Source organism: Bufo bufo, chromosome 1 (genome assembly GCF_905171765.1).
Source record: "Bufo bufo chromosome 1, aBufBuf1.1, whole genome shotgun sequence".
Lineage (NCBI taxonomy): Eukaryota > Metazoa > Chordata > Amphibia > Anura > Bufonidae > Bufo > Bufo bufo.
In genome coordinates this window covers 615,413,315-615,428,440 of record NC_053389.1, presented here as the reverse complement: position 1 = coordinate 615,428,440, position 15,126 = coordinate 615,413,315, and the positions used below count along the sequence as shown (strand labels likewise).

General features: G+C 46.6%; 1 protein-coding gene across 2 annotated transcripts in view; it reads right to left on the bottom strand.

Annotated features, from left to right (window-relative positions):
- Nucleotides 1-15,089, bottom strand: part of HMG20A (high mobility group 20A) — a 40,961-nt gene extending 25,872 nt beyond the window's left edge. The window contains exons 1-3 of one of the 2 annotated variants that reach the window (XM_040413717.1): nucleotides 14,945-15,089; nucleotides 11,822-11,861; nucleotides 10,610-10,692 (exon numbers count right to left, since the gene is read on the bottom strand). In XM_040413717.1, coding sequence (XP_040269651.1) covers nucleotides 10,610-10,692 — 83 coding nt within the window. In that variant the 5' untranslated portion in view covers nucleotides 11,822-11,861; nucleotides 14,945-15,089. The remainder of the gene's footprint in view (nucleotides 1-10,609; nucleotides 10,693-11,821; nucleotides 11,862-14,944) is intronic. The other variant, XM_040413716.1, reaches the window with a different exon arrangement.
- Nucleotides 15,090-15,126: the final 37 nt, after the last annotated feature.

Below are 15,126 nucleotides of genomic sequence, written 5' to 3'. Positions count from 1 at the left end.
GTGGGGGATCTGTGGATGACGCTGTTATGTGGGGGATCTGTGGATGACGCTGTTATGTGGGGGATCTGTGGATGACGCTGTTATGTGGGGGATCTGTGGATGACGCTGTTATGTGGGGGATCTGTGGATGACGCTGTTATGTGGGGGATCTGTGGATGACGCTGTTATGTGGGGGATCTGTGGATGACGCTGTTATGTGGGGGATCTGTGGATGACGCTGTTATGTGGGGGATCTGTGGATGACGCTGTTATGTGGGGGATCTGTGGATGACGCTGTTATGTGGGGGATCTGTGGATGACGCTGTTATGTGGGGGATCTGTGGATGACGCTGTTATGTGGGGGATCTGTGGATGACGCTGTTATGTGGGGGATCTGTGGATGACGCTGTTATGTGGGGGATCTGTGGATGACGCTGTTATGTGGGGGATCTGTGGATGACGCTGTTATGTGGGGGATCTGTGGATGACGCTGTTATGTGGGGGATCTGTGGATGACGCTGTTATGTGGGGGATCTGTGGATGACGCTGTTATGTGGGGGATCTGTGGATGACGCTGTTATGTGGGGGATCTGTGGATGACGCTGTTATGTGGGGGATCTGTGGATGACACTGTTATAGGGGATGTGTGCTATGACACATGGGGCCATGAGGGGGGCCAGCATAAGACACACATATAGCATCTTATGCTGGTCCCCCTCATGGCCCTATGTGTCCCCTCATGTGTCCTAAACTGCGCACATAACTCTCCTATTCATAAAATGGCCAGCCTCTGTACTTTCACTATGAATGCACTGCAGTGCAGAGAGCGTCAGAGAGCGAGCCAGCCGGCGCGTGACTGACGTCACTGTTACGCTCCTCCCACTTAGTCACGCTCCTGCTTCCTGAATTAAGTGACGTCAGTCACGCGCCGGCCAGCTGGCCGCCTCGCTCGCTCCCGCTCGCTGCAGTGCATTCATCGTGAAAGTACAGAGGCTGGCCATTTTATCAATAGGACAGAGGACATTTTATCAATAGGGGCCCCTTCATATATAATCGCGGCATTTTCGGGTCGGCCGAATCGCAATATCGCATTTGCCGATTATCGCGATTCAATTATTTTTGCGATATATCGTGCAGCCCTAGTCTGTATCATTTGAACTGTGTATCACCCATAGGCGATATCACCCAGTTCGGTGCAGAGTGCCCCATATGTGACAGAGCAATTATCTTCTGACTGAAGGAAGAACGGATTACATGTTGGGTTTTGCCCACATCTGTACTGAAGGATCCGTCAGGAGATTCAGTTGCAGACTGTGTAAGAAATACAGGTTTTCTAATAGAAACCAGATCCTGTTACAGTCAGTGCAGTATGTCAGAGGGCGTACATTTCTGACATTTGATGGAAATGCCTCTTCCATTATTTTAATTGTTCTCTTTCTATAATGGATGGTTTTGTGATTATTGTAATTTATTTTGTGCCAGGGCAATTTTAGCATTTTTATTTTCCACTTGCAGCCTTCCCAGAGCCATACCTTTTTTATTTTTCCATTCACATAGCCATAAGAGGGCTTGTTTTTTTTACAGGACAAAAGCTGTACTTTCTAATGTCCCCAAAAAAAAAAAAAAAAAAAAAAAAAAAAAAACAACACACACCACCACCACCGTAAAACTGATTTGTTAGCTTCATTCTATGGGTCAGTACAATTACAATGATACCACATTTATATAGTTTTTCTTTTGTTATAATACTGATAAAAAAATAAATAAAATAAAACAAACAAAATGTTGGGAAATAGGATTTTTTGTGCTTACTTGTAAAATCCTTTTCTCTCCGAGTTCATTGGGGAACACAGATGACCATCTGCTGCCACTAGGAGGAGACACTAAGCATAAAAGTGTACTTACAGGGTGGGAGCTGTGTCCCCCCAGCGAACTTAGCGAGAAAATAATTTTACAGGTAAGCACAAAAAAATCCTATTTTCTCGCTCGTATCATTGGGGGACACAGAAGACCATGGGACGTTAAAGAGCAGTACCATGGGAAGAGAACAAAACCAGAATGAATCCAAAACCTTTCATAAGGCCCCGCACAGAATTGCAGGGGAAGGACACCAAAAACCCTGAAAAAAAAAAAAAATGGGCAGGAAGAGCCATTCCCAGGAAGGCCAGCCAGAGAGCGGCTGAATACACAGAGGCCCGGCTGGGCAGAAGAACAGCACAGGGGACACAAGCCACAGCTTAGGAAACTTCGGAAGAAAAGGAGAGCATACAGAAAATCCACAGATGGACCTGAAAGAAACAAGTCAGTCACCAGAACAAAACAAAACCTGGGCCCAGAAAACTTTTAATAAAGTGATACCCAAGGATCAGTACCCCAGGAAAAAAAAAAAACACCCTAGAGTGATCAACAGACACAACATGGAAAGAGAAAAAAAATAAATAAAAAAAAATAATGAAAAATGGTGTCTGGAAACCGAGGGACAAAATTGCAGACGTGACGAATCTTGCCCAACATGAGGGAAGAAGTAGGGGTGCCAGAAGGCAACAACCCTGAACTGCATCCCAGGCTGCAAGAGGAGAAGAACACTTCAGCAAGACCATGAACAAGTCAGGGCTAGAGAACCTGGATGTCTGACATGACCATGGTCCACAAGAAAAAGATCTTGTGGGAGAGAAGAGACACAATGGAACAAGGCAGTAGAAGAGGCTGATGCGGCTCAGTAGAGAACCAGTATTAGTGATGACAATAAAGACAGTAAGACCGCTCTATCCGGCGAGGGAAGAATTGCAGACAACTCACATATGCAACTGGATAAGTGCATACCCAAACTCCACCAGAAAATAACACTGGTGCCGTCACCGTAGCAGATGGTAGTGGCGATGCACTACATGTGAAGGGAACAAGGCACTAAGCCAGCGCCATAGAAATCGGTAGGTTATACCAGGTACAGAAAACCGTACTACTGTCCACCAGGAGTGAGCAAACCCATCACCTGCAGCATGGCTTGGTATGGGCATTTGACCAGCACCATAAGGAATAAGTGTACCCATCAGCCCTTATCTCAGAAACACTATACATACCATGCTTGGTGGAGCTAGCACACAGAGTGATGGCAGAACAGGAGCACAGTGCCAACTGCAGGAGAAGGATCTGTGGATGACGCTGTTATGTGGGGGATCTGTGGATGACGCTGTTATGTGGGGGATCTGTGGATGACGCTGTTATGTGGGGGATCTGTGGATGACGCTGTTATGTGGGGGATCTGTGGATGACGCTGTTATGTGGGGGATCTGTGGATGACGCTGTTATGTGGGGGATCTGTGGATGACGCTGTTATGTGGGGGATCTGTGGATGACGCTGTTATGTGGGGGATCTGTGGATGACGCTGTTATGTGGGGGATCTGTGGATGACGCTGTTATGTGGGGGATCTGTGGATGACGATGTTATGTGGGGGATCTGTGGATGACGCTGTTATGTGGGGGATCTGTGGATGACGCTGTTATGTGGGGGATCTGTGGATGACGCTGTTATGTGGGGGATCTGTGGATGACGCTGTTATGTGGGGGATCTGTGGATGACGCTGTTATGTGGGGGATCTGTGGATGACGCTGTTATGTGGGGGATCTGTGGATGACGCTGTTATGTGGGGGATCTGTGGATGACGCTGTTATGTGGGGGATCTGTGGATGACGCTGTTATGTGGGGGATCTGTGGATGACGCTGTTATGTGGGGGATCTGTGGATGACGCTGTTATGTGGGGGATCTGTGGATGACGCTGTTATGTGGGGGATCTGTGGATGACGCTGTTATGTGGGGGATCTGTGGATGACGCTGTTATGTGGGGGATCTGTGGATGACGCTGTTATGTGGGGGATCTGTGGATGACGCTGTTATGTGGGGGATCTGTGGATGACGCTGTTATGTGGGGGATCTGTGGATGACGCTGTTATGTGGGGGATCTGTGGATGACGCTGTTATGTGGGGGATCTGTGGATGACGCTGTTATGTGGGGGATCTGTGGATGACGCTGTTATGTGGGGGATCTGTGGATGACGCTGTTATGTGGGGGATCTGTGGATGACACTGTTATAGGGGATGTGTGCTATGACACATGGGGCCATGAGGGGGGCCAGCATAAGACACACATATAGCATCTTATGCTGGTCCCCCTCATGGCCCTATGTGTCCCCTCATGTGTCCTAAACTGCGCACATAACTCTCCTATTCATAAAATGGCCAGCCTCTGTACTTTCACTATGAATGCACTGCAGTGCAGAGAGCGTCAGAGAGCGAGCCAGCCGGCGCGTGACTGACGTCACTGTTACGCTCCTCCCACTTAGTCACGCTCCTGCTTCCTGAATTAAGTGACGTCAGTCACGCGCCGGCCAGCTGGCCGCCTCGCTCGCTCCCGCTCGCTGCAGTGCATTCATCGTGAAAGTACAGAGGCTGGCCATTTTATCAATAGGACAGAGGACATTTTATCAATAGGGGCCCCTTCATATATAATCGCGGCATTTTCGGGTCGGCCGAATCGCAATATCGCATTTGCCGATTATCGCGATTCGATTATTTTTGCGATATATCGTGCAGCCCTAGTCTGTATCATTTGAACTGTGTATCACCCATAGGCGATATCACCCAGTTCGGTGCAGAGTGCCCCATATGTGACAGAGCAATTATCTTCTGACTGAAGGAAGAACGGATTACATGTTGGGTTTTGCCCACATCTGTACTGAAGGATCCGTCAGGAGATTCAGTTGCAGACTGTGTAAGAAATACAGGTTTTCTAATAGAAACCAGATCCTGTTACAGTCAGTGCAGTATGTCAGAGGGCGTACATTTCTGACATTTGATGGAAATGCCTCTTCCATTATTTTAATTGTTCTCTTTCTATAATGGATGGTTTTGTGATTATTGTAATTTATTTTGTGCCAGGGCAATTTTAGCATTTTTATTTTCCACTTGCAGCCTTCCCAGAGCCATACCTTTTTTATTTTTCCATTCACATAGCCATAAGAGGGCTTGTTTTTTTTACAGGACAAAAGCTGTACTTTCTAATGTCTCCAGAAAACAAACAAAAAAAAAAAAAAAAAAAACAAAACACACCACCACCACCGTAAAACTGATTTGTTAGCTTCATTCTATGGGTCAGTACAATTACAATGATACCACATTTATATAGTTTTTCTTTTGTTATAATACTGATAAAAAAATAAATAAAATAAAACAAACAAAATGTTGGGAAATAGGATTTTTTGTGCTTACTTGTAAAATCCTTTTCTCTCCGAGTTCATTGGGGAACACAGATGACCATCTGCTGCCACTAGGAGGAGACACTAAGCATAAAAGTGTACTTACAGGGTGGGAGCTGTGTCCCCCCAGCGAACTTAGCGAGAAAATAATTTTACAGGTAAGCACAAAAAAATCCTATTTTCTCGCTCGTATCATTGGGGGACACAGAAGACCATGGGACGTTAAAGAGCAGTACCATGGGAAGAGAACAAAACCAGAATGAATCCAAAACCTTTCATAAGGCCCCGCACAGAATTGCAGGGGAAGGACACCAAAAACCCTGAAAAAAAAAAAAAATGGGCAGGAAGAGCCATTCCCAGGAAGGCCAGCCAGAGAGCGGCTGAATACACAGAGGCCCGGCTGGGCAGAAGAACAGCACAGGGGACACAAGCCACAGCTTAGGAAACTTCGGAAGAAAAGGAGAGCATACAGAAAATCCACAGATGGACCTGAAAGAAACAAGTCAGTCACCAGAACAAAACAAAACCTGGGCCCAGAAAACTTTTAATAAAGTGATACCCAAGGATCAGTACCCCAGGAAAAAAAAAAAACACCCTAGAGTGATCAACAGACACAACATGGAAAGAGAAAAAAAATAAATAAAAAAAAATAATGAAAAATGGTGTCTGGAAACCGAGGGACAAAATTGCAGACGTGACGAATCTTGCCCAACATGAGGGAAGAAGTAGGGGTGCCAGAAGGCAACAACCCTGAACTGCATCCCAGGCTGCAAGAGGAGAAGAACACTTCAGCAAGACCATGAACAAGTCAGGGCTAGAGAACCTGGATGTCTGACATGACCATGGTCCACAAGAAAAAGATCTTGTGGGAGAGAAGAGACACAATGGAACAAGGCAGTAGAAGAGGCTGATGCGGCTCAGTAGAGAACCAGTATTAGTGATGACAATAAAGACAGTAAGACCGCTCTATCCGGCGAGGGAAGAATTGCAGACAACTCACATATGCAACTGGATAAGTGCATACCCAAACTCCACCAGAAAATAACACTGGTGCCGTCACCGTAGCAGATGGTAGTGGCGATGCACTACATGTGAAGGGAACAAGGCACTAAGCCAGCGCCATAGAAATCGGTAGGTTATACCAGGTACAGAAAACCGTACTACTGTCCACCAGGAGTGAGCAAACCCATCACCTGCAGCATGGCTTGGTATGGGCATTTGACCAGCACCATAAGGAATAAGTGTACCCATCAGCCCTTATCTCAGAAACACTATACATACCATGCTTGGTGGAGCTAGCACACAGAGTGATGGCAGAACAGGAGCACAGTGCCAACTGCAGGAGAAGGAAAAGTAGACAAGCACAGCTACAATGAGCGAGAACGTTCCACCCCCAAAAGGAGAAATGTTTTGTAGAAACTACACTAAAAGCTAGGGCCGATACTCCAAATGGAGGTGTGGCAAGAATCCCCGGTGCCGCCCCCACTGACAATGCATCCTGTAGCCAGAACACAGTAACTGCCGCCATTTGAAGAAGGAACGCAAACACTCTCCCCGGGAAGGGGTCACACAGTAGCCCAAAAATCTACGGCCATCCCAAGACTGCCTCATAGGGGAGGCCATACCAGCATCCAGGGCCTGACCAGAGGAGGGACTCCACCTGAAAAATGAGGTCAAACAGCAGTAGCCACCATGAACTGGTGCTAGTGTATACTCCACCTGAGAAGGAAGATAACTGGCAGGAGAGTGGAGGCTGAGCGTGCCAAGAAGCAGCAACAAAATGAGAATGCTCTACATAGGGACTGAAGGCACGAGGAAAGGTGTGTCATGGGTCAACACCCTGAGAAGACAGAGGTCGCCACGCAGGCGCCCGACACCAATCCGTACAATGACTACCTGAGGAAGGGGATACTGTGAAAGTAGTCACAGTATCCAGTGGTAGTGCCAAGATACCATGTAAAATGGGGGATAAGGAGATTGTAGGAACCGTGAGCAGCAAATAGACCACCCCTGGAACGGGATGCAATGCGACAAGAGAGAAGTGAGAGTAGTCGCGGTAGTCAATGTGCAAGCAATCACTCCACCTAAGAAAGATGGATAATGCAATAGAGCAGAAGCTTCCAGAGGTAGGGGAATTACTCCACCTATGATAAGAGGGGGACCCCCGACATGATGTACAGTATCCACTGGTAGTGCAGATACTACTGGTTGTGCAACTAATTCGCTGATGGAAGGAGGGTAATGCTACGGGAACTACAGTAAGCAGTTGTACTGCCCTGCTCCACCTATAGAAGGGGGAAAACCAACAGGACAGATGATATCCAGTATTAGTGCAATTACTCCGCCTGCGGAGGGGGTTATGCGACAAAACATATGGTATCAGGTGGAAGTGCAATTACTCTGCCTAAGGAAGGAGGGTAATTGCGAAAGTCTGAAAAGGATCCAGTGCTAGTGCAAATACTTCCATGGAATAAGGATAATGCTACAGACTGTACAGCACCCCATGGAAGAGCAAATACACCCACTATGGGAAGGGGCAATGCTACTGGAAGTATAGGATCCCGTGGTATTGCTAATACTCCGCCTATGAAAAGGAGAGTAATGTTACAGGATGCACAGTATCCAGTGGTGATGTAAACACTCCTCCTATGGAAAGAGGGCAATGCTACCAGATGTATAGGATCCTATGGGGAGTGCAAATACCCTGCCTATGAAAAGAGAGTAATCATACAGAATGAATAGGATCCAGTGGTAAGTGCAAATACTCCGCCTATGAAAGGAGGGTAATGTTACCGGCTGTACAGTATCCAGTGGAAGTGGAGTTACTCTGCCCATGGAAGGTGTGTAATGCTACAGGCTGTACAGCATCCAGTGGTAGTGCAAATACTCCATCTATGGAAGGAGGGTAATGTTACCAGCTGTACCGTGTACAGTGGTAGTATAAATACTCCGCCTATTGAAGACTGATAATGCTACAGGCTGTACAGTATCCAATGGTAGTGCAAGGACTCCGCCTCTGGAAGGAGGGTAATGCCACAGGATGAAAGTATTCAATGGAAGTCCAATTAATCCACCTATGGAAGGAGGGTAATGCTACAGGACTGACAGGGTCCAGTGGTAAATGCCCGTATACTGGTAGTGTAACTACTCCGCTTATGAAGGGAGGGCAATGCTACAGGACATATGTAGCTAGCGGTAGAGCAAGCACGCCGCCTATCCACTGGCCCCACTGTAGTGCTATAGGGCGATGGGAACTAGGCCCAAAATAGGAGCGAAGCTCCAAGGGTTAATTGTTAAAATTACACTGAGCCCCAATCCTATTAACCCTTTCCTGAGTTATAACTAATCACTTTTCCCCCAGCCACAGGAGCTCTGAGGCAAGGAAGGGGTTAAACAGTAGGTTGGGGCGGAGCTCAGTGGGCCGCTGGTGGAGCGAAGATATGGGCACGAAAGTTTCGCTCTCTGAGAGCACAGTCCCCACCCCCAAACACTCTGGAAGAAGGCGGTTTAGTAGTCCGCCGAGCGGGGGCCTCGCGTACAGGCGGGCCGACCGGCATCGCTTTCGGCTGGGAGAGCGGTGCAGGGAGGGAGCAGGAGTTTCGAAGGGGATCTTGCCCCCTGAACAGAGAAGACCGGGAATGGGCGTACAGATGCCCAGAGGAAAAGCAGCGGCTGCCTCGGAGGCATGCGACCGCTGTGAATGTACCGCAGGGCCTGGAGGACAGTGAGGAAGCTGGGGACGGGAGATGGGACCGAGGGCGGTGAATCACGGGCTACAGGAACAGGGCCAAGGTTCTAAAGAAAAAACTATTTTCCCGTGTTCATGAGAGAACACAGGAGAAGGGGATCAAGCAGGGAAGATTAACCCCCTAGAACCCAGTAAAATGAGGAGAAGGGGGGGCAGCAGGGAAGGGTAGGTAATATCCTTACCTAGATGTTTTCTGCCCATCCTGATTCCAGCAGTGTCACATTCCTAAGTTTGCTGCCCCTTGGGGAGGGCGGCTACACTGATAAAAGGGGGGGGGGGGGGGGAGACTTCTAGAAGTAGGAGACAAGGTGACATTGTTGCTGGCGGGTGACAGTGGATTTGAGATCCACTGTTCCTCTTTGTCTTTCAGAGGTGGGGAATGAGCAGCAGGCTTGAGGACCCACTGGTCTCCCCCTCAAGTGTGGAGAAAACAGGTGGTTAGAGCCCACCTGTAGTCCGGACCTGAAAAAAAAAAAAAAAAAGCTTTGGCAGAGCAGCAGGAAAACATGTCTGCCTCCTACGGACTCTAAGCTACAAAAGATGATTAGCTTAGGGTCTGCAGGAGGAGCTAACACTTTTTTGCTTAGAGTCACCTCCTAGTGGCAGCAGCTATACCCATGGCCTTCTGTGTCCCCCAATGATACGAGCAAGAAATTAATTTTCTTTTCATTGCCATACTGTGACCCCCATAACTTTTTTGATATTTACCCTTACAGAGCTGTGTAAGGGCTCATTTTCTAAGAGGCAATCTGCAGTTTGTATTGATCTCATTTTGGACTGTGTATGACTTTTTGATTACTTTTAATACAATTTTTTTGGGGAGGTGATGTGACGAAATCCTGGCGAATCGGCCATTTGGATTTTTTTTCTCCCCCCGTTAAGGCGTTCACTGTACGGGATAAATATGTTTAGATTTTAATAGTTCGGACGTCCATAAGAATTGTAATAGCATGTGGTTACTCAGATAGCAGACACTGAACAAATCCCTTGATCTCCACCCGGAGGAGAAGGAAGGTTAAATGTCTGCAATCGGGGGTTATAGCTAATCGCAGACATTAAGCTCAGGTGTCTGCTGTCTAAAACAGCAGAAACCCGGTGGCTATAATCTAGTAGTATTTCACGAAGAATGCGGAAGAATACTTATTAATACACAGCTATAATAGTTGCTGTCCGCAAGGACCACCCAGCAAGCAATGCCAGATCAGTTGATTGTCCTGTTAATCTGGATTATGACTTATTTTTGTTACAGTCCTGTTTACTGGAATATCCAGATCATCGCACGGCAAACTATTGCAATGACAAGCTTATACATAAATGAGAATTTCCTCAGGATTGATTAAGGTAGTAATATGTAATTTAATATGGAAAATGAAGGGTACATATTCCAGACAGGGGATAAATGGCGCAGATTTGCGATTTACACATTCTTATCCAGGTCAGTTTATGCTGCAGATTTTCATTGTGGATTTCAGGGTTAGCTATGCATAAGGTAAAAACCGCAACAAATTGCAGTGGAAATTCCACTGCAGAAATAAAGCAAAATCCAACCCGTGTGGCTGTACTCTTAATATATTCCATAATAACAAAAAAAAAAAAAAAAACACAACACAATCTATAAAGTACTTACTCTGAGAACGGCGGGTCTACATTTTCTCGGGCTTCCTCAATCTCCACACTAGATGGTGGAACAGCAGAAGCAGCCCCTTCCATCTAGGAACGATAAAAAGTTACAAAGAAGTAAGCTCTACAGCATCTTGGACTGAGGAGCATCCTCCCCCCTACCTAGCCAGAAACACATATCTGACATAAGAACACAGACTCGTGAGCTCGTCTGTTTCAATAACCTTATTCTGGGTTACTTAGCATGGCTGATGTCCTGGTAAATGGGAATACAAGCACCTCTCTACTGTAGATGCTAGACAAAATATGTTCAACACTGCACAATCCTAGATGGGCTGGGTCATATAAAAAAAATATACGCAATTACATCGCCCTTGTGTTGCTATGACTGAACACTATGGGGGGGTCATTTTTAAGGCCAGTGTTTTAGATGGCCCGTTCCCTTCCCCACCCTTATTCTAGACCTGGCGTGAGCAGAAAAAAGTCAGATTGCGACAGATATATAAAAAAAAAAACAAAAAAAAAAAAACACTATCACTTGGTAAATGACCCCCTATAACCTTACAGATCAAACAGAGAATAAGAAATCTACAACCATCATTCGGTCATTTCCTACAGGGGTGCAGTTGGGCGCTGCAGCTGCACTATACGACATGCAGGAAGCAGAACAATTAGAGGTGAAACTCAAAAGGATGCACAATGACCCCGGAACATGTGTTCCAAAAGAATAGTCTCATGGACGGTAGGGTATCAAGTATCCAACGGACTAGGGGGGTCATTTATCAAACTGGTGTAAAGTAGAACTGACTGAACTCGCCCTTTCATTCTTCAGAACTCCTTTGGGAAACGAAAGGTGGAATCTGATTGGTTGCTATGGGCAACTAAGCCAGTTCTACTTTACACCAGTTTTATAAATGACCCCACAAGTATACATTTTCAGTTTCCCATGAACTACAACCCATCACAGTGGACACCTCGAGAAAAAAACTCTTCAGAAATGGAACCGTTTGCCCGATCCTTGATGATTAGCCGATTCCAGGGGTTTATGGGGTCTTTCCAGGGCAGCAGCAGACTTCATTTTCCCCATGTCACATTACTATGCGCCCACTACACTCGATGTAAGGTGGGGTATATAAGGACAAACCAGTACAGGAGGAGTGCCCATTAACAAGGACCATTTCATGGAGCTCTGATCTAATCTCCAACTCTAAGCACTTACCTTCTGCAAATCCACCAATTGCTGCTCCTCTCCACCCAACCTGAGATATAAAGAAATGATGTCATGTTAGTCAATGCCCACACAGATCTGTATACGCCATGGATTATGTCTAAGCAGAAGAAACTTGTCCGAAGGGTGTCCATACGAGCCTCTATTGCTGTTCCAGCATTCTCCTTTCTGTCATTGATGGGTCCCACTAGAGCTGGGCGGAAATATGTTACTCCCCGTCCCTGTACAGACCTCTGTCCATCATCAGCAAACCCTGAGGGCCTGGTACAGGATCAAGCCTTCCACCAAAGAAGGAGTCCAACGAGTAATCATGCCTATGTTACCTTACAGCTTGGGCCGCGTTTACATTCTGTGTCTTAGGGTCTGTTAGGGGATTCGGAGAAAAAAAGTGGGGGGGATCCAGCTACCAGCACCCATGCTGAACAGCTGAGCAGCAGGGGTGCCCGGGGTCTAGAATAACCCTTTAAGGATGGTTTCAACCAGTCGTATCATACTAAAGACATAAACATACAGATTCCCTCAATAGTTCATTTTTACCTATCAGTGCCTACCACTAAAAGTGCTGCCATCCTGATATACATAAATGCTTGCCATGCTCTGTTCAGAAGCACTTTGTCTCACCCAGCTTCTTCTCTAGTACACTCACAGTCAGTGCAGACAGGGCAATACCACAAGATTGACCAAATCGCACTTAGGCCTCATACACACGACCGTTGTGTGTTTTGCGGTCCGCAAAACACGGATGGCATCCGTGTGCGTTCCGAAATTTGCGGAACAACGTGGACAGCCATTAATATAACTGCCTATTCTTGTCCGCAAAACGGACAAGAATAGGACAGGTTATATTTTTTTGCGGACCAAGGAACGGAGCAACGGATGCGGACAGCACACAGAGTGCAGTCTGCATCTTTTGCGGCCCCATTGAAGTGAATGGGTCCGCATCCGAGCCGCAAATACTGCGGCTCGGATGCGGACCAAAACAACGGTCATGTGCATGAGGCCTTATAGGCTGCCTTACAGGAATATGTAGGTAGGAGAAAAGTGGTGCAGTAACCATTATTTCCCTGCTGTTGATCAAGGGCCAGTTTCACACAAGGGTGTTAGATCGGGAAACACGATCCATGTGATGGCTGCATTTCCCGGACAAAAACATTGTTCCTCTGAGCCGATGAGTTCCTGCCAGCCCACAGGTCTTATGGTACTGTAGTCACGTAATGCCGGGAGTACAGTACAGCAGACCCGCAGCATTATAAATCATCATGATGCTGAGAGTTCAGCTCAGAAGAGCAACCATCACATCGGAGTATTTTTCCGGAACCGCTCGAAACTGTGTGAAACTGGCCTAAGGGTAGGTTCACACTTACTAACTTTGCTGCTGAAATCGTCTTTGGTATTGCATTATTTTGCAGAATTCCCTGCAGAAAATAGCCAAATGTGTAAAATAAAAAACTAGTATAAAAAACCCACACCATGTTCGCGTACCCTGGTGCTTCCGTGTCATTGCTGAAGACTGGTAGACATGAACCAGCCGGGCAGGGGAGCCAGAGACATGGCAGAAGACTACATGGCTTTTAAACGTCCTGCAACTATTTGTTTTTGTTGTGGATCTTGACGTCTCCTTGAATTCAGTGTGGAAAAAAAAAAAAAAAAAAACACCTGTGGCCCATCAGGAACAGACAGGATGTGGATTTAAAAACCTGCACCACGGGTCAGTTTCTGCTGCTGATTTTTTCCCCCCCGTGTGTGATTCAGAACTGCTAAAAACCCATCCACTTCGCTGGTACTGCACAACATCTGCAGGATTTCAGTCACACGTGGAGATAGCCTAGCTTCAGATGAGCGGGTTCACTCCGGGAAACGTGCTCCATGTAGCGCCATTTCCCGGCCTCAACGCTGCTCCTGTAAAGTGATCTCACAACATTAGAATGGTTTGTGAATTGCACTCTCACCATGGGGCTACTGAACTGTAATCATTGCATTAGGTGACAACAGTTCAGTAGATCGGCAGAGACTGGAATTCACATCACAAATCGTTATAATGCTGCGAGATCACAGGAGGGGCGTTCAGTCCGGGAAATAGCATTAACACGCGCAGCATGTTTCCTGGAGCGAACACACTTGCTTGAAACTAGCCTGAGGGTATGTTTATGGCAGATTCTGCGGCAGATATTCAAGGCCGACTCTCAGATTTTCCCCAACTCAATGCCGCTAATCTGTCAATTGTTCCTTTGTACGGTGCAGATTTCAGATCACGTGTCCTACGGCACAGATTCCTAAAAAGAAACAATGGGAGGTGGAATGCGCATTTTTACAGCAGATTACGATGCGGATCATAGCCCTGGCGGCTCGATACTGGTGTTATAATTAGAGATGAGCAAATTTCAGGTTATGAAATCCGTTCACGCTTAGTTTACTGGTAAAAGCAGAATTGAGTTATAGATTCCGTTACCACGAACCATAACGCAATTCTATGACGGAATGCCTTTAGAGGCATTCCGTTATTCACTCCGTCATAATAGTCCTCTCCTGCATAATGGAAACGGGACGGAACAGTTTTGCAGCCCATAGACTTCTATTATGACGGAATGAATAACGGAATGCCTCTAAAGGCATAAAATTGCGCTATAGTCCGTGGTAACGGAATCCATAACACAATTCACCTTTTACCAGTAAAGAAAGCGTGAAGGGATTTCATAACCGGAAATTCGCTCCTCTCTAGTTACAATACAAACAAAACACATATATAAAAAATGTCAGATTTTTCACAAGGCCTGTGGTGGTCAACCGACCATATTACCTTACATCACATCCCAGGACAAGGTGCAGTCTGGGCATCAATGCTTTAGATCCTTAAAGGGGTTGTCCAGAATAATGTGCATAATAAGAAATATACCGGTTTATACACACATATAGTCCTGGACAACCCCTTCAATAGAATATAGATCATCAGGAGGAGCCTATGAGGAGTCTATATACAAAGAGCTGGGAGCACAACCACTTCCGGCCCAGTGTATGTTAGGTCTCTAGAGAGTCCATTGTACCGAGCGCACGGACACGTACACACAGGTCTCACGGAGAGAATACACGGTACATGACAAAATATAAGCGTTTTACCAGCTGCTCCGCTTCTCTAGTCGCACAGGCTCCTTGGCAACCAGCGAACACGTAAAGCAGCACGTCGTGCGTAATAAAGATGTCTGCCCTGCTCCGTATCACTCCGCCACTGTTAGCAGCCGTAAAGCGCGCCGTTATAGCAAAACAACGCTGCGCTCAGCCGCAGCCACATCCTTGAGCTC